We start from the raw sequence: 27,959 nt of genomic DNA on the forward strand, positions 1-27,959 counted from the left end.
GGTAGCTGGGGTCACAGCTAGCGGTGACCCCGTCTACCTGGACTGTGACCGGATGTACGGGGGACAAGGTAAGTGGTGGGGTCCCGCGGTGGGCACCCGCCGGTAACACAGTCCTTTTTGGTCCCCAGGCAAGGGGCTCCCTGGGGACCGGCTGCGCATGGGGCCCGGTACTGATCCTGCGCCTTCCACTAGACCACCAGGGACAGCGGACCGCAGCATGTGCGGTACAGTGCGGCATCCCAGGGGTTAATAGCAGGCCAGGGGAGAACGCCTTCCCTGTCTCACAGCCGGCGTCTCCCCCGCTGCACAGTGCCATTCCACAGCGGTCTGAGCGGGCTGTGTCAGCGCTCCTCCCCCGGGCCCGCCTCCTCTCTGCTCCTCGGTGGCCATTTTCTCTCTGCATGTGCTGGGGATGGCAAACACTGGTGGAAGCTGATACAGGTGCCATTCCGGGCCGGGTTCCCTGCATACCTCTCCTTCAATTAAGGTCAGTGTAAGCAGCACTGTTTCCTACCAGGCTCTGGTCTGTGTAGTTGATTGCAGTGCATGTAATGCAGGATGTTATCTTTGCATTGTATGTGACTTACATGCTAGCGCTGTTTGCCTGTACTTTCATTTCTGACTGTCAGCCCTTTTCCTATCCCTGTTCTTCTTCTGCTACAGCCCTTGCGGTGCGGTGTTGCAGGGTGTTTATTACCTCACAGTAAACGTGGTTTTTCTGTGTGGGAAGTCCAATACGCTCCGTTCACACTCCTCATGTCGGAAAGTGAACGAGGATATCCTCTCCCAGCTATAATGGACTGATATAATGTGCAGTTAGCGGAGGGATATGTAGACGCTGAGGGTTTATGGAGGGCATGTTTTATTATACAGTCAGGTCCATAAATATTGGGCCATTGACAGAATTTTCAGATTTTGGCCTCTATTCACCACCACAATGGCTTTGAAATGAAACAAACAAGATGTGATTTAACTGCAGACTTTCAGATTTAATTTGATGGTAATTACATCCAAATCAGGTGAACGGAGTAGGAATTACAACGGTTTCTATATGTGCCTCCCACTTTTTAAGGGGACAAAAGTAATGGGACAAACTAAACAATCCTAAATCTAACTTTCACTTTTTAATACTTTGTTGCAAATCCTTAGCAGGCAATTACAGCCTGAAGTCTGGAACGCATAGACATCACCAGACGCTGGGTTTCATCCCTGGTGATGCTCTGCCAGGCCTCTACTGCAAATGTCTTCAGTTCCTGCTTGTTCTTGGGGCATTTTCCCTTCAGTTTTGTCTTCATCAAGTGAAATGCATGCCAATCGGATTCAGGTCAGGGGATTGACTTGGCCATTGCATAACATTCCACTTTTTAGCCTTAAAAAACTCTTTGGTTGCTTTTGCAGTATGCTTCGGGTCATTGTCCATCTGCACTGTGAAGCGCCGGCCAATGAGTTCTGAAGTATTTGACTGAATATGAGCATATAATATTGCCCAAAACACTTCAGAATTCATTCTGCTGCTTTTGTCAGCAGTCACATCATCAATAAATACAAGGGAACCAGTTCCATTGGCAGCCATACATGCCCACGCCATGACACTACCACCACCATGCTTCACTGAAGATGGTAGTATGTTTTGGATCATGAGCAGCTCCTTTCCTACTCCATACTCTTCTCTTCCCGTCACTGTGGTACATGTTGATCTTTGTCTCATCTGTCCATAGGATGTTGTTCCATAACTGTAATGGCTTTTTTAGATGTTGTTTGGCAAACTCTAATCTGGTCTTCCTGTTTTTGTGGCTCACCAATGATTTACATCTTGTGGTGAACCCTATATTCACTCTTGTGAAGTCTTCTCTGGATTGTTGACTTTGACACATATACACCTACCTCCTGGAGAGTGTTCTTGATTTGGCCAACTGTTGTGAAGGGGTTTTTCTTCACCAGGGAAATAATTCTTCTGTCATCCACCACAGTTGTTTTCCGTGGTCTTCCGGGTCTTTTGGTGTTGCTGAGCTCTCCGGTGCGTTCTTTCTTTTTAAGAATGTTCCAAACCATTGATTTGGCCACACCTAATGTTTTTGCTATCTCTCTGATGGGTTTGTTTTGATTTTTCAGCCTAGTGATGGCTTGCTTCACTGATAGTGACAGCTCTTTGTATCTCATATTGAGAGTCGACAGCAACTGATTCCAAATGCAAATGTCACACCTAGAATCAACTCCAGACCTTTTACCGGCTTAATTGATAATGAAATAACGAGGGAATAGCCCACACCTGTCCATGAAATAGCTTTTGAGTTGATAGTCCCATTACTTTTGGCCACTTAAAAAGTGGGAGGCACATATTGAAACTGTTGTAATTCCTACACCGTTCACCCAATTTGGATGTAATTACCCTCAAATTAAATCTGAAAGTCTGCAGTTAAAGCACATCTTGTTTGTTTCATTTCAAAGCCATTGTGGTGGTAAATAGAGGCCAAAATTTGAAAATTCTGTCAATGTCCCAATATTTATGGACCTGACTGTATATCACGCCCCATTTCTGTCACTGTGCCTGCACAAAAAGGGACCGCCCTCTGCTTTCTAAGATGCTTACAGCCCTTGTGGGCAACGCTCCCTGTGTTTCCCCATAGGGGTTATCGCAGCGAGTGGTGGTCTCATCACATGCAGGAGTCCCTGGGCAGTTGATGGTACCCCAGTGTATCCTGTTTTTCGCCCCCTCAGGTCTCGCAGGAGCCTGTGTGGGTGAATTTATTGTCCAAATGGTATAGCACCTGATGGACGTTTTACAGGAGGAGTCACCATTTCGGTCTTCTAAATGGGCTTCATCTTTTCGGCCCTGTGAGGCCAGGGTAAGTCTAAAATACAGCTTTCCAAGACAGTCAGTAGCCAGGAAATCTGCTCAGCCATAAGAACAGGCTTGGACTACAAGACGTCCTACTCCCAAGTAGGACTATAAGCCTTCAGCCTCATGAGATGGGCCTCCTCTCGGGGGACCCCAGAGTTGGAGGCCGGCTTCTCCAGTTCGCCCAGTGCTGGTGTCTGACCACCACGGACACTGGGGTAAGAGAAGTATTTTCTTGAAGGTATGTCCTCTCCTCCCGGTAAAGGCCTCCCAGACGGTTTTTCGTTGCAGGTCTTCTGTCAATTCAAGACAAGGCCCTGTAATTTTTGAGGGTGTTACACTCTATGCTCCAGGCAGGAGTTATAGTACCTATTCTGTTGCCCCAAAGGGGAACGGGGTATTACTCCATCCTCTTTTTGGTACAGAAACCCAATGGGTCTTACCAGGACATCCTCAACCTTGAATCCTTCAACAAATTCTTAAGGGTTCCTTGGTTCAGGAGGGGGACCCTGCATTCCATCATTCAATGGAGCCTGGGAATTTTGTGATGTCGTTGGATATATTCAGGGTGACTACCTGAATATCCTTATTTTTTTAGCACAGCAGTGTTTTCCTCAGGTTTGCAGTGGTCGATAAGCGTTTCCAGTTTCTGGCATTGCCCCTTGGTCTGGCCTCCGCGCCTCACGGTTTACCAGGGTCATGGCAGTTATGGCAGCCCACCTGCGGATGCAGGGGGTCCGCTTGTTACCCTATCCGGGTGACCTCCTGTTGTTACCAGGGTCTCCAGAGATACTTCAGTGCCATCTGCAACGGACAATATCTGTGTTGCTACGTTACAGCTGACTGATAAACTGGAAATGGTCCTCTCTGATTCCTCACAGAGGATGCTCCATATCCCAACATCTGAGGATCTTTGTGATTGAGGTAAAGATCTCTGCATTACAGGCAAAGGTACGCAGTTGCCTGCAGAGTCGCCGAGTGTCTATTCACTCGGCAATGTGGTTCCTGGGTTCCAGGGTGTCACTGTTCAACATGGTGGAGAGTACCCAGTTTCACTCTAAACCTCTAGAAAAAATTGATCCTCTCCGGATGGGATGGGTTGCCCCATAGGATAAAGTCAATAGTGCTTTCCCCAGAGGTTTGTCTCTCTCTGGCCTGGTGGCTGCGGAAAGCTCACCTAAACAAGGGGCACCCCCTTTGGGATTGCGGACAGGATCCTTCTGACGACGGACTCCAGTATCCGTGGCTGGGAAGCAGTGACGGGTCCACACTTGTTCCAGGGTGGGTGTACACCAGCAGATTATGCACTTCCCATAAACATCTGAGAACTCTGAGCAGTATTCAAGGTTCTCCAGCATGCAGGACAGGTCCTCCATGGAAATACCGTGCAGGTACAGTCTGACAACGCTATCATGATGGCTTATGTAAACCACCTAGGAGGTTCCCGAAGTCAGGCTACACTGACAGTGGTGTCCCGAATTCTGGCTTGGGTGGAAGGCTATATCCCTGCTATCATCGGCTGTGTTCATTCAGGAATCCTCAGATGGAAAGCAGGCCTTCTTAGCCGTCAAGACGTGATTTCAGGGAAATGTCCGCTTCATCAGGAGGTGTTCAATCTTCTGGTGAACAAGTGGAGCCTTTCAGAGATGAGACTCTTCTGGTAGACGTATGTAGATCCAGTGGACCTTCCAAGTTGTGTACCTTGTCCCTCCATTATCCCTTCTTCCTCCAGTAATAGCAAGAAGAAGGCACGCTCCTGCTGATAGCTCCAGCGTGGGCCAAACTGCACTGTTAGTATGGTTTCATCGTAGGATTGCTACTCTTCCTGAGGTCCGCACCTTTGCGCAAGGTGTACGTTATATTCAGCATCCCTTTGTTCCACCGGTGGCTCCTTGGGATTTGGATGTGGTCCTTAGGGCTCTCCGAGGACCGCCATTTGATCCACTGGGCTCAGTGGATTTCAAATTACTTACGGCTAGGACTGTATTCCTTCTGGCCTTTGATTTGGCCAGTAGGATCACAGAATGGGGGGCTCTGTCATGTAGACCTCCCCTTTTTCTCATCTTTCCTAGGAACAGGGCAGTGCTTTGCACTTGCCCTGGTTTTTTACCTACGGTGGTGTCTAGTTTCCACATCAATGAGGAAATTGTAGTACTGGCCTTTACTTCCACAGTCCTGTCTGCTGGTGAGGCCTCCTTGGATGTAGTACGGGCTCTACGAATTTAAGTTGACCGTACCAGTCCATTTAGGAAATCAGACTCTCTGTTTTGTCCTTTCTGGTTTCCATAAAAAGGGTTGGCCTGCCACTACGCTAACTTTGGCAGGATGGATTCACAGGTCTTCCTGTTCCATCCTCTATTAAAGCTCTTCCACTAGGTCTGTGGGTCCTTCGTGGGCAGCTTGACGTGGCGCCTCAGCAGTTCAGCGGTGATTGCCAGCCACGTGGTCATCTGTCCATATTTTTGTAAGGTATTATGCTTTTGATACCTTCGCCTCTCAGGATGCTTCCTTCGGGCGGCGGATTCTCCTTACAGCACAGGAGCTTCCCCACCCTTAAAGGATACTGCTTTGGGACATCCCCAAGGTATCCTGTGGATACCCTATGGACCCTGAAGTAGAAAATATGAGATATGGTAAGAACTTACCCTTGCTATCTCTATTTCTACAAAGTCCATAGGGTTCCACAGGACTCCTTCCCTGTCGCACCTGTACTGCAGATGGGCTTTGATCTGGTCACCGGTTTCTCTGTCTCCTTCTGGTGAGAATGTGATTCTTGTGTGTTCCAGACTTTCTTCTCTCTCTTTGTTCTCCTCCTCCTCCGGCCTATGGCTTGTTACGAAACTGAATTGCCTTGGCTTGGGTTGGGGTATAGGAGAGAGACCCTGGTGCATCCTGGGAGGCTGAAAATTTAACTCTGTGGTGTCCGTGCCTGACGTCATCACCTATACCCCAAAGTATCCTGTGGAACCCTATGGACTTCGTAGAAATAGAGATAACAAGGGTAAGTTCTTACCATATCTCATATTATTTTATGTACGTTTGAGTAAAACAAGGTTCTTTTCATGTTGGGAAGGGGGTTCCTTCATAAATGACAACACAAATTGATTTGGTATTGCATCGAACACGCCATATTATGCAGGATTATGTAACCACTAGGTGACACTATTGTTTGCTTGTTCTATGAATATTTTTCTGTTAAATTTTTATTTCTTTGGTCTCTCTTATTTTTCCCGGGTTCCCCATGGTGTTTGAAATCTGTATTTTGGAATATTTGTTTCTCCTAGGGATGCACAGCGTACACTAGTTTAGGAGCACCAAACAGCCTAACCTGTCCAACTTGATTCTCTTCTTTATAGCTCAGTCATTGATAGCAATAGAACAGTGCCACCCAGTGGGCAAATTAACAAGGAAAATAAGGTGGGATAATTTTTCTGCCTTTACCATACAACACTATGCATGAAGGTAGGGCGGGTTTGCCTTTCAAAATAAATTTCCTCTTTATTAAATCCCGAGGGCCAAAAAGGCCGGAAACAGTTTATTCTGACAAATTGCTGTTCGTTACATCCCTAAGGGGTTAAATCTGTTTGACTCACAAAGTGTCCTGTTATATGGTCAGCAGCTGGAAGAGAGAACCTAGCCCAGATTTCTAGACTTGGTGCTATTCCAGCGCAGAGACACCATTACTTTAAATTCCAATTTCCTTGTCTCGCTGCCTCCAGCTTCTCACCGGTAGCGATAACCTCATACTAGGCTTTTGCTGTATTTTCCTTTTACCATGAAAGCTCCATATAATTTACGTTCCTTGGACTGTCCTGATGATTCACGACTGTTTTATCATAGAGATTTTAATTAAAATTGATTTGTTTGAAGGAAAAAAAAAAAAAAGCGATATTAACAGCAGGAACTTTTGGGCGCTGCTAGACAGCAATGGTTGGTCTTTAATTCATCACTCCCCGGATGGCCCAGAGCTTGCTGCGCTTCCCAGCAAACTAAGTCGAGATTGAAATCTACCTTTATTAGCAGCTGAAAACACAGCACAGCTTTGAAATTAAACGGAAAACGTGTTTAGAATGAACTCCCAACCTCAGAAATTCTGGGAATAAACAAATACACATAATATTTGGCGGTAACTTGCTGATGCAGATCTGTTTTTCCTGCAGTAGCAGAATGGCAGATATCGATAACAATGTGCGGATGAAGGTTGATTAATGGATTTTTTTTTCACCAGTACATAGAAGTCTAAATGACTTTCTTCATAATTTCCATTCTTCTTGCTCAGTCACAGCCTGAACAACAATGATTTATTTTTCCCCTCTGATTATATTTTCTCTACTGTAGGTATAAGAAGAGGTACATTGTATATAAGCCAAGAGTATGCTTATTGCCTTTGGAATGGGAGGATATAAGTGTATTGTCTTGAGTTTCCTAAAAATTAGGACTTTTTTTTTTTTTACTGGAAAACACAAACACACACCCCTGGAAGACCCACAATAAATACCTGGAAAACACACACACTTGGAAACCACAATAAAACCCAGACAAAACAAATGCAAAATAAATACATCTTAAAGAGACACATATATATATAGCAAAGGATACACATGGTTACTACGTCAATATACGGTATGTAGACTACATAATACCGACATGTACAGTATGTCAACAGAGGACATGTTAATATATTCACTATGTCGACATGTACGCTGTCAACTTGTAGCATGTCGACATTACCAAAAAGTTTACTTCAGTATCGATATCTAACCCTAAACGTAATGGCAATTTTAAGCATGTCGACATTATAACATTCTGGTGTCGACATTAGGAATGTTGACATAGTGAATTTTGACTCAGTGAATGCACCAACACAACTGAAAACACAATAAAACACAGACATCTATGCACACCTGGAAAATACACATACCTGGGAAACACACGATAAAATGTGTAAGCAAAAACACACTTAAAAAACCACACATCTGGAACATATACACAAACACATACCCACACACCCCTGGAAACACACAATAAAAACCACACATTCAGCTAGAAAAGAGATAAAACCTGGATAAAAAATACACCTGAAACATAAAATAAGACCTGGAAAACACACACTTACACACACCTAGAAACACACAATAAAACCTGGAGAACACATACACACACTTGTAGGGGCCATCTCATTTTGGTGGCGTGCCTTTTTGAACAGGTGTTGCAGAGCCTCTCTAATCACGCAAAACAGGCATATCTACCATAGAGATAGAGGTAATGTACTTTTATGTTAGAATTTTAAATAGAGATCAAATAATTCTAAGTGCGCATAACCCATTGTAAATAAAATAGCAGAGTATGACATAGATGTCCTGTCTATCACCATATTTCACTGTATAATCTGCAAAATGTGAGTGTGGCAAACGTGGTTAGTCACCAGAATAAGTAATGCTGGGTACACACTTCACGATAGTTTGTTCGCACAGCTGACGAACGATATATCATTAAGTGCGTTGGATCATTGTTTACAGATAAAACGTGTCAGCCGTGCACCGTGGTAGATGCGATATGTACTTGTAACCCACCGTCCGACCTGTACAATAGTCACAAGATCTGCTGACACTGACATCACAACACAGCGTGCAAATTTAAATGCTGCCTACTTCTGATGTTTGGCCAGACATATCGGGCCTGATTCAGACCCGTTCGCGAGCACATAGCGCTTGCAAGCGGGTCGATGTTTGGCACCTGCGCATGTGCCGCCTCCGGCGTATGCATGCGCGAGCCCCAGCGAGCGACTGAAGTACATTCGCTCCAGGGCTCGCTACAAGATGGGGAGGCTGTCGATGTTGATTGACAGCTCGCCCCGTTTTGTAGGCTGGGAGGGGGGTGGCTGTACTGTACAAAGGCAGGCGTTCCCTTAGGAACGCCTGCCATTTGTGGGCGGCCCTACTGACATCACTCGTGATGTCAGTAATGGACTTCCTGCTCTATTAAGGCAGGAAGTCCACTCAGGCTTGCGGGAGCCGAGACCCTACCACAGGGTCTTGTCGCAAGCCCAATGGTCACGATAATCGCGACCATCGCCAGGGCGCTCACACAAGCTGTGGGTGGTCACCCACAGCTATGCGAGCGGCCTGGAGGTGGAAAAAAAATTTAGAGCAACTGCTCGCGAACAGCGAGCGCCTCTGAATCAGGCCCATGGAGCGACCAATTTGTATGTGTGAATGCTTACCAAATAGGTCGCTCGGACTGCAGGATGGTTGGCTGTCCATTGGGTCGCTCGTTTGTACATACGCCTCATCCCCAAGGATCTGACCATTGACCAAAACATTTCTATTTTAAGATTGCTATGCAAAATGTGTACAGGTCATGTCTGACATTGATATAGGCTTGTACAGCCCAAGAGTGGTTGAGCCACTTGGATAATTGTAAAAATAGTTGATATACAAATGACAACTGTATTCCTTTTCAGATTGAGCTGTATCTCCTGATAAATTAGGACTTCTGCATTAGTGCGAATTTGAATTCTACTTTTTGCTTACTTTTGTCTGTTATATACCCAACGTTTCTATGGTATTATTGCACATTTATACGGGATGCGTTCGGCATCCCGGCGGTCGGGATGACGGTGCTTACATTACCGGCACCGGAATCCCGAATGCCGGGGTGCCGAAGGTACAGATGTGTCCACATACATCTATCCTCCGTGCGCTACAAGTTGCGCCATAAATAATGTGGGAGCTCGGTATCGCAGATCGTATTTTCGTGCAATTTTTTGCGATCAAGTACGTCTTATTTGCATAGCGATGCGAATATTTAGCACAAGCAGCTTCTGCTGATTAAGATGATGTATTCTACGTGTGACTGCAGGTGTATCTGTATGCGAAATGCTACGTTACAGTGTTACCGCCGCTGACACTATAATTTAGCGTTTCACATGCAGTTGCACACAGAACATAGGCATGCCGAATATCATTTTAATCAGCAGAAGCTGCTTGAGTTAACCATTCACATCGCTATGCAACTAAGACACATTGGAGGGTAAAATGTCGCATGAAAAGACGTTTGATGCTACCTAGTCACAACACGGCATGGCGCGACTTGAAGGGCTGTTTAGCGGGCAAGAAGGCTATATGTATGTGGACAGATCTGTAAGTAGCGGGATTGGGGGGAGGGTTAGGTTTAGGGGTTAAGGTTAGGCACTAGGGTTAGGCACTAAGGGGAGAGGGTTAGGTTTAGGGTGCGGGGAGGGGGAGGTTAGGTTCAGGCACTAGTGGGGGAGGTTAGGGTTAGGCACCAAAAAGGGAGGGTTAGGTTTAGGGACGGGAGAGGGGAAGGGTTAGCATACCGGCCAACAAGTGTCGGTATGTTAACCCTATCGGGATCCTGTCTGTCGGCATTTCATAGCCGACCTAATTTATACACCACTCTCGACAAATGCTGAGATGATAATGATGATGGGGTGTGTGTAGCTACATTACACCGTATGGAGACAAAAATGTAATTGAATTGTTGCACTCAATGGAGGCACCGGCTTTTGCTGTGCGCAGCAGAAAATGACTGTACCTCCTAACTGCCCAGCAAACCCTGATCTATACAATTATAAAATTACCTTCATTTATACTTGTCTGCAGGATTCAAGAAAGATGCATATTGATGACCTTCATACGTCCTTGGACAGTCTAAATGGCAGTGGACTCCTGGAGTCACCAGGCAGAGTTTCACCTTCGTTATCTCGCTCAGCTCCTGCATCAATACTGAGACACCCGCCTAGTCCTGTCTTAAACCGGTCCTCTCTTAGAGAAAGGTAACACTTACACCTCACACATTCTCAGACTCACACAATTGTCGTTTGAGAGACAAAATAATTTGGCATACCTGCTTAGATATTATAATGCTTAATAATAAAATGCGGTAAGTGTGTTGTATTCCTTGAAGGTGGATGACCTTGCAAACAAATCAATCTCAATGTGTTGTTTTGATTTAATTTCTGCATCTCAGGAATGCTGTCCGATCTAAAACTGGAGGAGATAGTCAGCAGAATTGCTACCTAATTGTTCAATATACAAAGTTGCTGAGCACTTAGATTTTCTGAAAGGAGAGTTTCCTATATGAGCCTTTTTATGCTGGATGATGCTAGTTGTCAGTCACAGCTGGGAGACAGTAATGTCTGCGGTGCCAGGACTTGTTCCTTACAGAGCACCTGACACCACGGAGCAAGGTTTATTTTTGCATTAACTAAATATTCGTTACTATCAAAAAACTAATTTCCCTCGCCCTGTCCGTGAGAGAGAGACTAACATGCTAATGAGTCCAAATATTATGCTAATCCTCTGCCTGCCCACTACTAGCACTATACATAGTATAGCATACTGAATGGACTTAATAACGCCATGCCTGCCCACTATTAGCACTATGTAACACTGAGGAGCTCTGAGTTATGGAGCAGTGATAGCATACTGAATGGAGTTACTAACGCTCTGCCTGCCCACTATTAGCACTATGTAACACTGAGGAGCTCTGAGTTATGAAGCAGTGATAGCATACTGAATGGACTTATTAATGCTCTGTCTGCCCACTACTAGCACTATGTAACACTGAGGAGCTCTGAGTTATGGAGCAGTGATAGCATACTGAATGGACTTATTAATGCTCTGTCTGCCCACTACTAGCACTATGTGACATTGAGGAGCTCTGAGTTATGGAGCAGTGATAGCATACTGAATGGAGTTACTAACGCTCTGCCTGCCCACTATTAGCACTATGTAACACTGAGGAGCTCTGCGTTATGAAGCAGTGATAGCATACTGAATGGACTTATTAATGCTCTGTCTGCCCACTATTAGAACTATGTAACACTGAGGAGCTCTGAGTTATGAAGCAGTGATAGCATACTGAATGGACTTACTAACGCTCTGCCTGCCCACTATTAGCACTATGTAACACTGAGGAGCTCTGAGTTATGGAGCAGTGATAGCATACTGAATGGACTCACTAACGCTCTGCCTGCCCACTATTAGCACTATGTAACACTGAGGAGCTCTGAGTTATGGAGCAGTGATAGCATACTGAATGGAGTTACTAACGCTCTGCCTGCTCACTACTAGCACTATGTAACACTGAAGAGCTCTGAGTTATGAAGCAGTGATAGCATACTGAATAGACTTATTAATGCTCTGCCTGCCCACTACTAGCACTATGTAATACTGAGGAGCTCTGAGTTATGGAGCAGTGATAGCATACTGAATGGACTTATTAATGCTCTGCCTGCCCACTACTAGCACTATGTAACACTGAGGAGCTCTGAGTTATGGAGCAGTGATAGCATACTGAATGGACTTATTAACGCTCTGCCTGCCCACTACTAGCACTATGTAACATTGAGGAGCTCTGAGTTATGGAGCAGTGATAGCATACTGAATGGACTTATTAATGCTCTGTCTGCCCACTATTAGCACTATGTAACACTGAGGAGCTCTGAGTTATGGAGCAGTGATAGCATACTGAATGGAGTTACTAACGTTCTGCCTGCTCACTGCTAGCAGTATGTAACACTGAGGAGCTCTGAGTTATGAAGCAGTGATAGCATACTGAATGGACTTATTAATGCTCTGCCTGCCCACTACTAGCACTATGTAACACTGAGGAGCTCTGAGTTATGGAGCAATGATAGCATACTGAATGGAGTTACTAACGCTCTGCCTGCTCACTACTAGCACTATGTAACACTGAGGAGCTCTGAGTTATGGAGCAGTGATAGCATACTGAATGGACTTATTAATGCTCTGCCTGCTCACTACTAGCACTATGTAATACTAATTAGCTCTGAGTTATGAAGCAGTGACAGCATACTGAATGAACTTATTAACGCTCTGTCTGCCCACTACTAGCACTATGGAACACTGAGGAGCTCTGAGTTATGGAGCAGTGATAGCATACTGAATGGACTTATTAATGCTCTGTCTGCCCACTACTAGCACTATGTAACATTGAGGAGCTCTGAGTTATGGAGCAGTGATAGCATACTGAATGGAGTTACTAACGCTCTGCCTGCTCACTACTGGCACTATGTAATACTGATTAGCTCTGAGATATGAAGCAGTGATAGCATACTGAATGGACTTATTAATGCTCTGCCTGCCCACTACTAGCACTATGTAACACTGAGGAGCTCTGAGTTATGGAGCAATGACAGCATACTGAATGGAGTTACTAACGCTCTGCCTGCTCACTACTAGCACTATGTAATACTGATTAGCTCTGAGTTATGAAGCAGTGATAGCATACTGAATGGACTTATTAACGCTCTGTCTGCCCACTACTAGCACTATGTAACACTGAGGAGCTCTGAGTTATGGAGCAGTGATAGCATACTGAATGGAGTTACTAACGCTCTGCCTGCCCACTACTAGCACTATGTAATACTGATTAGCTCTGAGTTATGAAGCAGTAATAGCATACTGAATGGAGTTACTAACACTCTGCCTGCTCACTACTAGCACTATGTAACATTTAGGAGCTCTGAGTTATGGAGCAGTGATAGCATACTGAATGAACTTATTAATGCTCTGCCTGCTCACTACTAGCACTATGTAATACTGGTTAGCTCTGAGTTATGAAGCAGTGATAGCATACTGAATAGACTTATTAATGCTCTGCCTGCCCACTACTAGCACTATGTAATACTGATTAGCTCTGAGTTATGAAGCAGTGATAGCATACTGAATGGACTTATTAACTCTCTGCCTGCCCACTATTAGCACTATGTAACACTGAGGAGCTCTGAGTTATGGAGCAGTGATAGCATACAGAATGGACTTACTAACGCTCTGCCTGCCCACTATTAGCACTATGTGTAACACTGAGGAGCTCTGAGTTATGGAGCAGTGATAGCATACTGAATGGACTTATTAATGCTCTGCCTGCCCACTATTAGCACTATGTAACACTGAGGAGCTCTGAGTTATGGAGCAGTGATAGCATACTGAATGGACTTACTAACGCTCTGCCTGCCCACTATTAGCACTATGTAACACTGAGGAGCTCTGAGTTATGAAGCAGTGATAGCATACTGAATGGACTTATTAATGCTCTGTCTGCCCACTATTAGCACTATGTAACACTGAGGAGCTCTGAGTTATGAAGCAGTGATAGCATACTGAATGGACTTACTAACGCTCTGCCTGCCCACTATTAGCACTATGTAACACTGAGGAGCTCTGAGTTATGGAGCAGTGATAGCATACTGAATGGACTTACTAACGCTCTGCCTGCCCACTATTAGCACTATGTAACACTGAGGAGCTCTGAGTTATGGAGCAGTGATAGCATACTGAATGGAGTTACTAACGCTCTGCCTGCTCACTACTAGCACTATGTAACACTGAGGAGCTCTGAGTTATGGAGCAGTGATAGCATACTGAATGGAGTTACTAACGCTCTGCCTGCTCACTACTAGCACTATGTAACACTGAGGAGCTCTGAGTTATGAAGCAGTGATAGCATACTGAATAGACTTATTAATGCTCTGCCTGCCCACTACTAGCACTATGTAATACTGAGGAGCTCTGAGTTATGGAGCAGTGATAGCATACTGACTGGACTTATTAATGCTCTGCCTGCCCACTACTAGCACTATGTAACACTGAGGAGCTCTGAGTTATGGAGCAGTGATAGCATACTGAATGGACTTATTAATGCTCTGCCTGCCCACTACTAGCACTATGTAACATTGAGGAGCTCTGAGTTATGGAGCAGTGATAGCATACTGAATGGACTTATTAATGCTCTGTCTGCCCACTATTAGCACTATGTAACACTGAGGAGCTCTGAGTTATGGAGCAGTGATAGCATACTGAATGGAGTTACTATCGTTCTGCCTGCTCACTACTAGCAGTATGTAACACTGAGGAGCTCTGAGTTATGGAGCAATGATAGCATACTGAATGGAGTTACTAACGCTCTGCCTGCTCACTACTAGCACTATGTAACACTGAGGAGCTCTGAGTTATGGAGCAGTGATAGCATACTGAATGGACTTATTAATGCTCTGCCTGCTCACTACTAGCACTATGTAATACTAATTAGCTCTGAGTTATGAAGCAGTGATAGCATACTGAATGAACTTATTAACGCTCTGTCTGCCCACTACTAGCACTATGGAACACTGAGGAGCTCTGAGTTATGGAGCAGTGATAGCATACTGAATGTACTTATTAATGCTCTGTCTGCCCACTACTAGCACTATGTAACATTGAGGAGCTCTGAGTTATGGAGCAGTGATAGCATACTGAATGGACTTATTAATGCTCTGTCTGCCCACTACTAGCACTATGTAACACTGAGGAGCTCTGAGTTATGGAGCAATGATAGCATACTGAATGGAGTTACTAACGCTCTGCCTGCTCACTACTAGCACTATGTAATACTGATTAGCTCTGAGTTATGAAGCAGTGATAGCATACTGAATGGACTTATTAACGCTCTGTCTGCCCACTACTAGCACTATGTAACACTGAGGAGCTCTGAGTTATGGAGCAGTGATAGCATACTGAATGGACTTAAAATGCTCTGTCTGCCCACTACTAGCACTATGTAACATTGAGGAGCTCTGAGTTATGGAGCAGTGATAGCATACTGAATGGACTTACTAACGCTCTGCCTGCCCACTATTAGCACTATGTAACACTGAGGAGCTCTGAGTTATGGAGCAGTGATAGCATACTGAATGGAGTTACTAACGCTCTGCCTCCTCACTACTAGCACTATGTAATACTGATTAGCTCTGAGTTATGAAGCAGTGATAGCACACTGAATGGACTTATTAATTCTCTGTCTGCCCACTACTAGCACTATGTAACATTGAGGAGCTCTGAGTTATGGAGCAGTGATAGCATACTGAATGGACTTATTAACGCTCTGCCTGCCCACTATTAGCACTATGTAACATTGAGGAGCTCTGAGATATGGAGCAGTGATAGCATACTGAATGGACTTACTAACGCTCTGCCTGCCCACTATTAGCACTATGTAACACTGAGGAGCTCTGAGTTATGGAGCAGTGATAGCATACTGAATGGAGTTACTAACTTTCTGCCTGCTCACTACTAGCAGTATGTAACACTGAGGAGCTCTGAGTTATGAAGCAGTGATAGCATACTGAATGGACTTATTAATGCTCTGCCTGCCCACTACTAGCACTATGTAACATTGAGGAGCTCTGAGTTATGGAGCAGTGATAGCATACTGAATGGACTTATTAATGCTCTGTCTGCCCAATATTAGCACTATGTAACACTGAGGAGCTCTGAGTTATGGAGCAGTGATAGCATACTGAATGGAGTTACTAACGTTCTGCCTGCTCACTACTAGCAGTATGTAACACTGAGGAGCTCTGAGTTATGAAGCAGTGATAGCATACTGAATGGACTTATTAATGCTCTGCCTGCCCACTACTAGCACTATGTAACACTGAGGAGCTCTGAGTTATGGAGCAATGATAGCATACTGAATGGAGTTACTAACGCTCTGCCTGCTCACTACTAGCACTATGTAACACTGAGGAGCTCTGAGTTATGGAGCAGTGATAGCATACTGAATAGACTTATTAATGCGCTGCCTGCCCACTACTAGCACTATGTAATACTGAGGAGCTCTGAGTTATGGAGCAGTGATAGCATACTGAATGGACTTATTAACGCTCTGCCTGCCCACTACTAGCACTATGTAACACTGAGGAGCTCTGAGTTATGAAGCAGTGATAGCATACTGAATGGACTTATTAATGCTCTGCCTGCCCACTATTAGCACTATGTAACACTGAGGAGCTCTGAGTTATGGAGCAGTGATAGCATACTGAATGGAGTTACTAACGTTCTGCCTGCTCACTACTAGCAGTATGTAACACTGAGGAGCTCTGAGTTATGAAGCAGTGATAGCATACTGAATGGACTTATTAATGCTCTGCCTGCCCACTACTAGCACTATGTAACACTGAGGAGCTCTGAGTTATGGAGCAGTGATAGCATACTGAATGGACTTATTAACTCTCTGCCTGCCCACTATTAGCACTATGTAACACTGAGGAGCTCTGAGTTATGGAGCAGTGATAGCATACAGAATGGACTTACTAACGCTCTGCCTGCCCACTATTAGCACTATGTGTAACACTGAGGAGCTCTGAGTTATGGAGCAGTGATAGCATACTGAATGGACTTATTAATGCTCTGCCTGCCCACTATTAGCACTATGTAACACTGAGGAGCTCTGAGTTATGGAGCAGTGATAGCATACTGAATGGACTTACTAACGCTCTGCCTGCCCACTATTAGCACTATGTAACACTGAGGAGCTCTGAGTTATGGAGCAGTGATAGCATACTGAATGGAGTTACTAACGCTCTGCCTGCCCACTATTAGCACTATGTAACACTGAGGAGCTCTGAGTTATGAAGCAGTGATAGCATACTGAATGGACTTATTAATGCTCTGTCTGCCCACTATTAGCACTATGTAACACTGAGGAGCTCTGAGTTATGAAGCAGTGATAGCATACTGAATGGACTTACTAACGCTCTGCCTGCCCACTATTAGCACTATGTAACACTGAGGAGCTCTGAGTTATGGAGCAGTGATAGCATACTGAATGGACTTACTAACGCTCTGCCTGCCCACTATTAGCACTATGTAACACTGAGGAGCTCTGAGTTATGGAGCAGTGATAGCATACTGAATGGAGTTACTAACGCTCTGCCTGCTCACTACTAGCACTATGTAACACTGAGGAGCTCTGAGTTATGGAGCAGTGATAGCATACTGAATGGAGTTACTAACGCTCTGCCTGCTCACTACTAGCACTATGTAACACTGAGGAGCTCTGAGTTATGAAGCAGTGATAGCATACTGAATAGACTTATTAATGCTCTGCCTGCCCACTACTAGCACTATGTAATACTGAGGAGCTCTGAGTTATGGAGCAGTGATAGCATACTGACTGGACTTATTAATGCTCTGCCTGCCCACTACTAGCACTATGTAACACTGAGGAGCTCTGAGTTATGGAGCAGTGATAGCATACTGAATGGACTTATTAATGCTCTGCCTGCCCACTACTAGCACTATGTAACATTGAGGAGCTCTGAGTTATGGAGCAGTGATAGCATACTGAATGGACTTATTAATGCTCTGTCTGCCCACTATTAGCACTATGTAACACTGAGGAGCTCTGAGTTATGGAGCAGTGATAGCATACTGAATGGAGTTACTATCGTTCTGCCTGCTCACTACTAGCAGTATGTAACACTGAGGAGCTCTGAGTTATGGAGCAATGATAGCATACTGAATGGAGTTACTAACGCTCTGCCTGCTCACTACTAGCACTATGTAACACTGAGGAGCTCTGAGTTATGGAGCAGTGATAGCATACTGAATGGACTTATTAATGCTCTGCCTGCTCACTACTAGCACTATGTAATACTAATTAGCTCTGAGTTATGAAGCAGTGATAGCATACTGAATGAACTTATTAACGCTCTGTCTGCCCACTACTAGCACTATGGAACACTGAGGAGCTCTGAGTTATGGAGCAGTGATAGCATACTGAATGTACTTATTAATGCTCTGTCTGCCCACTACTAGCACTATGTAACATTGAGGAGCTCTGAGTTATGGAGCAGTGATAGCATACTGAATGGACTTATTAATGCTCTGTCTGCCCACTACTAGCACTATGTAACACTGAGGAGCTCTGAGTTATGGAGCAATGATAGCATACTGAATGGAGTTACTAACGCTCTGCCTGCTCACTACTGGCACTATGTAATACTGATTAGCTCTGAGTTATGAAGCAGTGATAGCATACTGAATGGACTTATTAACGCTCTGTCTGCCCACTACTAGCACTATGTAACACTGAGGAGCTCTGAGTTATGGAGCAGTGATAGCATACTGAATGGACTTAAAATGCTCTATCTGCCCACTACTAGCACTATGTAACATTGAGGAGCTCTGAGTTATGGAGCAGTGATAGCATACTGAATGGACTTACTAACGCTCTGCCTGCCCACTATTAGCACTATGTAACACTGAGGAGCTCTGAGTTATGGAGCAGTGATAGCATACTGAATGGAGTTACTAACGCTCTGCCTCCTCACTACTAGCACTATGTAATACTGATTAGCTCTGAGTTATGAAGCAGTGATAGCACACTGAATGGACTTATTAATGCTCTGCCTGCCCACTACTAGCACTATGTAACATTGAGGAGCTCTGAGTTATGGAGCAGTGATAGCATACTGAATGGACTTATTAATGCTCTGTCTGCCCACTATTAGCACTATGTAACACTGAGGAGCTCTGAGTTATGGAGCAGTGATAGCATACTGAATGGAGTTACTAACGTTCTGCCTGCTCACTACTAGCAGTATGTAACACTGAGGAGCTCTGAGTTATGAAGCAGTGATAGCATACTGAATGGACTTATTAATGCTCTGCCTGCCCACTACTAGCACTATGTAACACTGAGGAGCTCTGAGTTATGGAGCAATGATAGCATACTGAATGGAGTTACTAACGCTCTGCCTGCTCACTACTAGCACTATGTAACACTGAGGAGCTCTGAGTTATGGAGCAGTGATAGCATACTGAATAGACTTATTAATGCGCTGCCTGCCCACTACTAGCACTATGTAATACTGAGGAGCTCTGAGTTATGGAGTAGTGATAGCATTCTGAATGGACTTATTAACGCTCTGCCTGCCCACTACTAGCACTATGTAACACTGAGGAGCTCTGAGTTATGAAGCAGTGATAGCATACTGAATGGACTTATTAATGCTCTGCCTGCCCACTATTAGCACTATGTAACACTGAGGAGCTCTGAGTTATGGAGCAGTGATAGCATACTGAATGGAGTTACTAACGTTCTGCCTGCTCACTACTAGCAGTATTTAACACTGAGGAGCTCTGAGTTATGAAGCAGTGATAGCATACTGAATGGACTTATTAATGCTCTGCCTGCCCACTACTAGCACTATGTAACACTGAGGAGCTCTGAGTTATGGGGCAATGATAGCATACTGAATGGAGTTACTAACGCTCTGCCTGCTCACTACTAGCACTATGTAACACTGAGGAGCTCAGAGTTATGGAGCAGTGATAGCATACTGAATGGACTTATTAATGCTCTGCCTGCTCACTTCTAGCACTATGTAATACTAATTAGCTCTGAGTTATGAAGCAGTGATAGCATACTGAATGAACTTATTAATGCTCTGTCTGCCCACTACTAGCACTATGTAACATTGAGGAGCTCTGAGTTATGGAGCAGTGATAGCATACTGAATGGACTTACTAACGCTCTGCCTGCCCACTATTAGCACTATGTAACACTGAGGAGCTCTGAGTTATGGAGCAGTGATAGCATACTGAATGGAGTTACTAACGCTCTGCCTGCTCACTACTGGCACTATGTAATACTGATTAGCTCTGAGTTATGAAGCAGTGATAGCATACTGAATGGACTTATTAATGCTCTGCCTGCCCACTACTAGCACTATGTAACATTGAGGAGCTCTGAGTTATGGAGCAGTGATAGCATACTGAATGGACTTACTAACGCTCTGCCTGCCCACTATTAGCACTGTGTAACACTGCAGAGCTCTGAGTTATGGAGCAGTGATAGCATACTGAATGGAGTTACTAACGCTCTGCCTCCTCACTACTAGCACTATGTAATACTGATTAGCTCTGAGTTATGAAGCAGTGATAGCATACTGAATGGACTTATTAATTCTCTGTCTGCCCACTACTAGCACTATGTAACATTGAGGAGCTCTGAGTTATGGAGCAGTGATAGCATACTGAATGGACTTATTAACGCTCTGCCTGCCCACTATTAGCACTATGTAACATTGAGGAGCTCTGAGTTATGGAGCAGTGATAGCATACTGAATGGACTTACTAACGCTCTACCTGCCCACTATTAGCACTATGTAACACTGAGGAGCTCTGAGTTATGGAGCAGTGATAGCATACTGAATGGAGTTACTAACGCTCTGCCTCCTCACTACTAGCACTATGTAATACTGATTAGCTCTGAGTTATGAAGCAGTGATAGCATACTGAATGGACTTATTAATTCTCTGTCTGCCCACTACTAGCACTATGTAACATTGAGGAGCTCTGAGTTTTGGAGCAGTGATAGCATACTGAATGGACTTATTAACGCTCTGCCTGCCCACTATTAGCACTATGTAACATTGAGGAGCTCTGAGATATGGAGCAGTGATAGCATACTGAATGGACTTACTAACGCTCTGCCTGCTCACTACTAGCACTATGTAACATTTAGGAGCTCTGAGTTATGGAGCAGTGATAGCATACTGAATGAACTTATTAATGCTCTGCCTGCTCACTACTAGCACTATGTAATACTGATTAGCTCTGAGTTATGAAGCAGTGATAGCATACTGAATAGACTTATTAATGCTCTGCATGCCCACTACTAGCACTATGTAATACTGATTAGCTCTGAGTTATGAAGCAGTGATAGCATACTGAATGGACTTATTAACTCTCTGCCTGCCCACTATTAGCACATGTAACACTGAGGAGCTCTGAGTTATGGAGCAGTGATAGCATACTGAATGGACTTACTATCTCTCTACCTGCCCACTATTAGCACTATGTAACACTGAGGAGCTCTGAGTTATGGAGCAGTGATAGCATACTGAATGGAGTTACTAACGCTCTGCCTGCTCACTACTAGCACTATGTAACACTGAGGAGCTCTGAGTTATGAAGCAGTGATAGCATACTGAATAGACTTATTAATGCTCTGCCTGCCCACTACTAGCACTATGTAATACTGAGGAGCTCTGAGTTATGGAGCAGTGATAGCATACTGACTGGACTTATTAATGCTCTGCCTGCCCACTACTAGCACTATGTAACACTGAGGAGCTCTGAGTTATGGAGCAGTGATAGCATACTGAATGGACTTATTAATGCTCTGCCTGCCCACTACTAGCACTATGTAACATTGAGGAGCTCTGAGTTATGGAGCAGTGATAGCATACTGAATGGACTTATTAATGCTCTGTCTGCCCACTATTAGCACTATGTAACACTGAGGAGCTCTGAGTTATGGAGCAGTGATAGCATACTGAATGGAGTTACTATCGTTCTGCCTGCTCACTACTAGCAGTATGTAACACTGAGGAGCTCTGAGTTATGGAGCAATGATAGCATACTGAATGGAGTTACTAACGCTCTGCCTGCTCACTACTAGCACTATGTAACACTGAGGAGCTCTGAGTTATGGAGCAGTGATAGCATACTGAATGGACTTATTAATGCTCTGCCTGCTCACTACTAGCACTATGTAATACTAATTAGCTCTGAGTTATGAAGCAGTGATAGCATACTGAATGAACTTATTAACGCTCTGTCTGCCCACTACTAGCACTATGGAACACTGAGGAGCTCTGAGTTATGGAGCAGTGATAGCATACTGAATGTACTTATTAATGCTCTGTCTGCCCACTACTAGCACTATGTAACATTGAGGAGCTCTGAGTTATGGAGCAGTGATAGCATACTGAATGGACTTATTAATGCTCTGTCTGCCCACTACTAGCACTATGTAACACTGAGGAGCTCTGAGTTATGGAGCAATGATAGCATACTGAATGGAGTTACTAACGCTCTGCCTGCTCACTACTAGCACTATGTAATACTGATTAGCTCTGAGTTATGAAGCAGTGATAGCATACTGAATGGACTTATTAACGCTCTGTCTGCCCACTACTAGCACTATGTAACACTGAGGAGCTCTGAGTTATGGAGCAGTGATAGCATACTGAATGGACTTACTAACGCTCTGCCTGCCCACTATTAGCACTATGTAACACTGAGGAGCTCTGAGTTATGGAGCAGTGATAGCATACTGAATGGAGTTACTAACGCTCTGCCTCCTCACTACTAGCACTATGTAATACTGATTAGCTCTGAGTTATGAAGCAGTGATAGCACACTGAATGGACTTATTAATTCTCTGTCTGCCCACTACTAGCACTATGTAACATTGAGGAGCTCTGAGTTATGGAGCAGTGATAGCATACTGAATGGACTTATTAACGCTCTGCCTGCCCACTATTAGCACTATGTAACATTGAGGAGCTCTGAGATATGGAGCAGTGATAGCATACTGAATGGACTTACTAACGCTCTGCCTGCCCACTATTAGCACTATGTAACACTGAGGAGCTCTGAGTTATGGAGCAGTGATAGCATACTGAATGGAGTTACTAACTTTCTGCCTGCTCACTACTAGCAGTATGTAACACTGAGGAGCTCTGAGTTATGAAGCAGTGATAGCATACTGAATGGACTTATTAATGCTCTGCCTGCCCACTACTAGCACTATGTAACATTGAGGAGCTCTGAGTTATGGAGCAGTGATAGCATACTGAATGGACTTATTAATGCTCTGTCTGCCCACTATTAGCACTATGTAACACTGAGGAGCTCTGAGTTATGGAGCAGTGATAGCATACTGAATGGAGTTACTAACGTTCTGCCTGCTCACTACTAGCAGTATGTAACACTGAGGAGCTCTGAGTTATGAAGCAGTGATAGCATACTGAATGGACTTATTAATGCTCTGCCTGCCCACTACTAGCACTATGTAACACTGAGGAGCTCTGAGTTATGGAGCAATGATAGCATACTGAATGGAGTTACTAACGCTCTGCCTGCTCACTACTAGCACTATGTAACACTGAGGAGCTCTGAGTTATGGAGCAGTGATAGCATACTGAATATACTTATTAATGCGCTGCCTGCCCACTACTAGCACTATGTAATACTGAGGAGCTCTGAGTTATGGAGTAGTGATAGCATACTGAATGGACTTATTAACGCTCTGCCTGCCCACTACTAGCACTATGTAACACTGAGGAGCTCTGAGTTATGAAGCAGTGATAGCATACTGAATGGACTTATTAATGCTCTGCCTGCCCACTATTAGCACTATGTAACACTGAGGAGCTCTGAGTTATGGAGCAGTGATAGCATACTGAATGGAGTTACTAACGTTCTGCCTGCTCACTACTAGCAGTATGTAACACTGAGGAGCTCTGAGTTATGAAGCAGTGATAGCATACTGAATGGACTTATTAATGCTCTGCCTGCCCACTACTAGCACTATGTAACACTGAGGAGCTCTGAGTTATGGAGCAATGATAGCATACTGAATGGAGTTACTAACGCTCTGCCTGCTCACTACTAGCACTATGTAACACTGAGGAGCTCAGAGTTATGGAGCAGTGATAGCATACTGAATGGACTTATTAATTCTCTGCCTGCTCACTTCTAGCACTATGTAATACTAATTAGCTCTGAGTTATGAAGCAGTGATAGCATACTGAATGAACTTATTAATGCTCTGTCTGCCCACTACTAGCACTATGTAACATTGAGGAGCTCTGAGTTATGGAGCAGTGATAGCATACTGAATGGACTTACTAACGCTCTGCCTGCCCACTCTTAGCACTATGTAACACTGAGGAGCTCTGAGTTATGGAGCAGTGATAGCATACTGAATGGAGTTACTAACGCTCTGCCTGCTCACTACTGGCACTATGTAATACTGATTAGCTCTGAGTTATGAAGCAGTGATAGCATACTGAATGGACTTATTAATGCTCTGCCTGCCCACTACTAGCACTATGTAACATTGAGGAGCTCTGAGTTATGGAGCAGTGATAGCATACTGAATGGACTTACTAACGCTCTGCCTGCCCACTATTAGCACTATGTAACACTGCAGAGCTCTGAGTTATGGAGCAGTGATAGCATACTGAATGGAGTTACTAACGCTCTGCCTGCTCACTACTAGCACTATGTAACATTTAGGAGCTCTGAGTTATGGAGCAGTGATAGCATACTGAATGAACTTATTAATGCTCTGCCTGCTCACTACTAGCACTATGTAATACTGATTAGCTCTGAGTTATGAAGCAGTGATAGCATACTGAATAGACTTATTAATGCTCTGCATGCCCACTACTAGCACTATGTAATACTGATTAGCTCTGAGTTATGAAGCAGTGATAGCATACTGAATGGACTTATTAACTCTCTGCCTGCCCACTATTAGCACATGTAACACTGAGGAGCTCTGAGTTATGGAGCAGTGATAGCATACTGAATGGACTTACTATCTCTCTACCTGCCCACTATTAGCACTATGTAACACTGAGGAGCTCTGAGTTATGGAGCAGTGATAGCATACTGAATGGAGTTACTAACGCTCTGCCTCCTCACTACTAGCACTATGTAATACTGATTAGCTGTGAGTTATGAAGCAGTGATAGCATACTGAATGGACTTATTAATTCTCTGTCTGCCCACTACTAGCACTATGTAACATTGAGGAGCTCTGAGTTATGGAGCAGTGATAGCATACTGAATGGACTTATTAACGCTGTGCCTGCCCACTATTAGCACTATGTAACATTGAGGAGCTCTGAGATATGGAGCAGTGATAGCATACTGAATGGACTTACTAACGCTCTGCCTGCCCACTATTAGCACTATGTAACACTGAGGAGCTCTGAGTTATGAAGCAGTGATAGCATACTGAATGGAGTTATTAATGCTCTGTCTGCCCACTACTAGCACTATGTAACACTGAGGAGCTCTGAGTTATGGAGCAGTGATAGCATACTGAATGGACTTATTAATGCTCTGCCTGCCCACTACTAGCACTATGTAACACTGAGGAGCTCTGAGTTATGGAGCAATGATAGCATACTGAATGGAGTTACTACCGCTCTGCCTGCTCACTACTAGCACTATGTAACACTGAGGAGCTCTGAGTTATGGAGCAGTGATAACATACTGAATGGACTTATTAATGCTCTGCCTGCTCACTACTGGCACTATGTAATACTGATTAGCTCTGAGTTATGAAGCAGTGATTGCATACTGAATGGACTTATTAACGCTCTGTCTGCCCACTACTAGCACTATGTAACATTGAGGAGCTCTGAGTTATGGAGCAGTGATAGCATACTGAATGGACTTATTAACGCTCTGCCTGCCCACTATTAGCAGTATGTAATACTGAGGAGCTCTGAGTTATGGAGCAGTGATAGCATACTGAATGGACTTATTAACGCTCTGCCTGCCCACTACTAGCACTATGTAACACTGAGGAGCTCTGAGTTATGGAGCAGTGATAGCATACTGAATGGACTTATTAACGCTCTGCCTGCCCACTACTAGCACTATGTAACACTGAGGACCTCTGAGTTATGGAGCAGTGATAGCATACTGAATGGACTTATTAACGCTCTGCCTGCCCACTACTAGCACTATCTAACACTGAGGAGCTCGGAGTTATGGAGCAGTGATAGCATACTGAATGGACTTATTAACGCTCTGCCTGCCCACTACTAGCACTATGTAACACTGAGGAGCTCTGAGTTATGAAGCAGTGATAGCATACTGATTGGACTTATTAATGCTTTGCCTGCCCACTACTAGCACTATGTAACACTGAGGAGCTCTGAGTTATGGAGCAGTGATAGCATACTGAATGGACTTATTAACGCTCTGCCTGCCCTCTACTAGCACTATGTAACATTGAGGAGCTCTGAGTTATGGGGCAGTGATAGCATACTGAATGGACTTATTAATGCTCTGTCTGCCCACTATTAGCAGTATGTAACATTGAGGAGCTCTGAGTTATTGAGCAGTGATAGCATACTGAATGGACTTATTAACGCTCTGCCTGCCCACTATTAGCAGTATGTAACATTGAGGAGCTCTGAGTTATGGAGCAGTGATAGCATACTGAATGGACTTATTAGCGCTCTGCCTGCCCACTACTAGCACTATGTAACACTGAGGAGCTCTGAGTTATGGAGCAGTGATAGCATACTGAATGGACTTATTAGTGCTCTGTCTGCCCTCTACTAGCACTATATAACACTGAGGAGCTCTGAGTTATGGAGCAGTGATAGCATACTGAATGGACTTATTAATGCTCTGCCTGCCCACTACTAGCACTATGTAACACTGAGGAGCTCTGAGTTATTGAGCATTGATAGCATACTGAATGGACTTATTAATACTCTGCCTGCCCACTACTAGCACTATGTAATACTGAGGAGCTCTGAGTTATGGAGCAGTGATAGCATACTGAATGGACTTATTAACGCTCTGCCTGCCCACTACTAGCGCTATGTAACACTGAGGAGCTCTGAGTTATGGAGCAGTGATAGCATACTGAATGGACTTACTAACGCTCTGCCTGCCCACTATTAGCACTATGTAACACTGAGGAGCTCTGAGTTATGGAGCAGTGATAGCATACTGAATGGACTTATTAACGCTCTGTCTGCCCACTACTAGCGCTATGTAACACTGAGGAGCTCTGAGTTATGGAGTAGTGATAGCATACTGAATGGACTTATTAATGCTCTGTCTGCCCACTACTAGCACTATGTAACATTGAATAGCTCTGAGTTATGGAGCAGTGATAGCATACTGAATGGACTTACTAACGCTCTGCCTGCCCACTATTAGCACTATGTAACACTGAGGAGCTCTGAGTTATGGAGCAGTGATAGCATACTGAATGGAGTTACTAATGCTCTGCCTCCTCACTACTAGCACTATGTAATACTGATTAGCTCTGAGTTATGAAGCAGTGATAGCATACTGAATGGACTTATTAATTCTCTGTCTGCCCAATACTAGCACTATGTAACATTGAGGAGCTCTGAGTTATGGAGCAGTGATAGCATACTGAATGGACTTATTAACGCTCTGCCTGCCCACTATTAGCACTATGTAACATTGAGGAGCTCTGAGTTATGGAGCAGTGATAGCATACTGAATGGACTTACTAACGCTCTGCCTGCCCACTATTAGCACTATGTAACACTGAGGAGCTCTGAGTTATGGAGCAGTGATAGCATACTGAATGGAGTTACTAACGCTCTGCCTCCTCACTACTAGCACTATGTAATACTGATTAGCTCTGAGTTATGAAGCAGTGATAGCATACTGAATGGACTTATTAATTCTCTGTCTGCCCACTACTAGCACTATGTAACATT

General features: G+C 44.3%; 1 protein-coding gene across 2 annotated transcripts in view; it reads left to right on the forward strand.

Annotated features, from left to right (window-relative positions):
• Positions 1-27,959, forward strand: part of SPATA6 (spermatogenesis associated 6) — a 161,356-nt gene that overhangs the window by 40,971 nt on the left and 92,426 nt on the right. For both annotated transcript variants that reach the window (XM_088479347.1, XM_088479348.1), the window contains exon 7: positions 10,465-10,637. In XM_088479347.1, the coding sequence (XP_088335473.1) occupies positions 10,465-10,637 (173 nt within the window). The remainder of the gene's footprint in view (positions 1-10,464; positions 10,638-27,959) is intronic.

The sequence above is a fragment of the Taudactylus pleione genome, unplaced genomic scaffold (assembly GCF_031769625.1).
Source record: "Taudactylus pleione unplaced genomic scaffold, aTauple2 ptg000230l, whole genome shotgun sequence".
NCBI classification, from domain to species: Eukaryota; Metazoa; Chordata; class Amphibia; order Anura; family Myobatrachidae; genus Taudactylus; species Taudactylus pleione.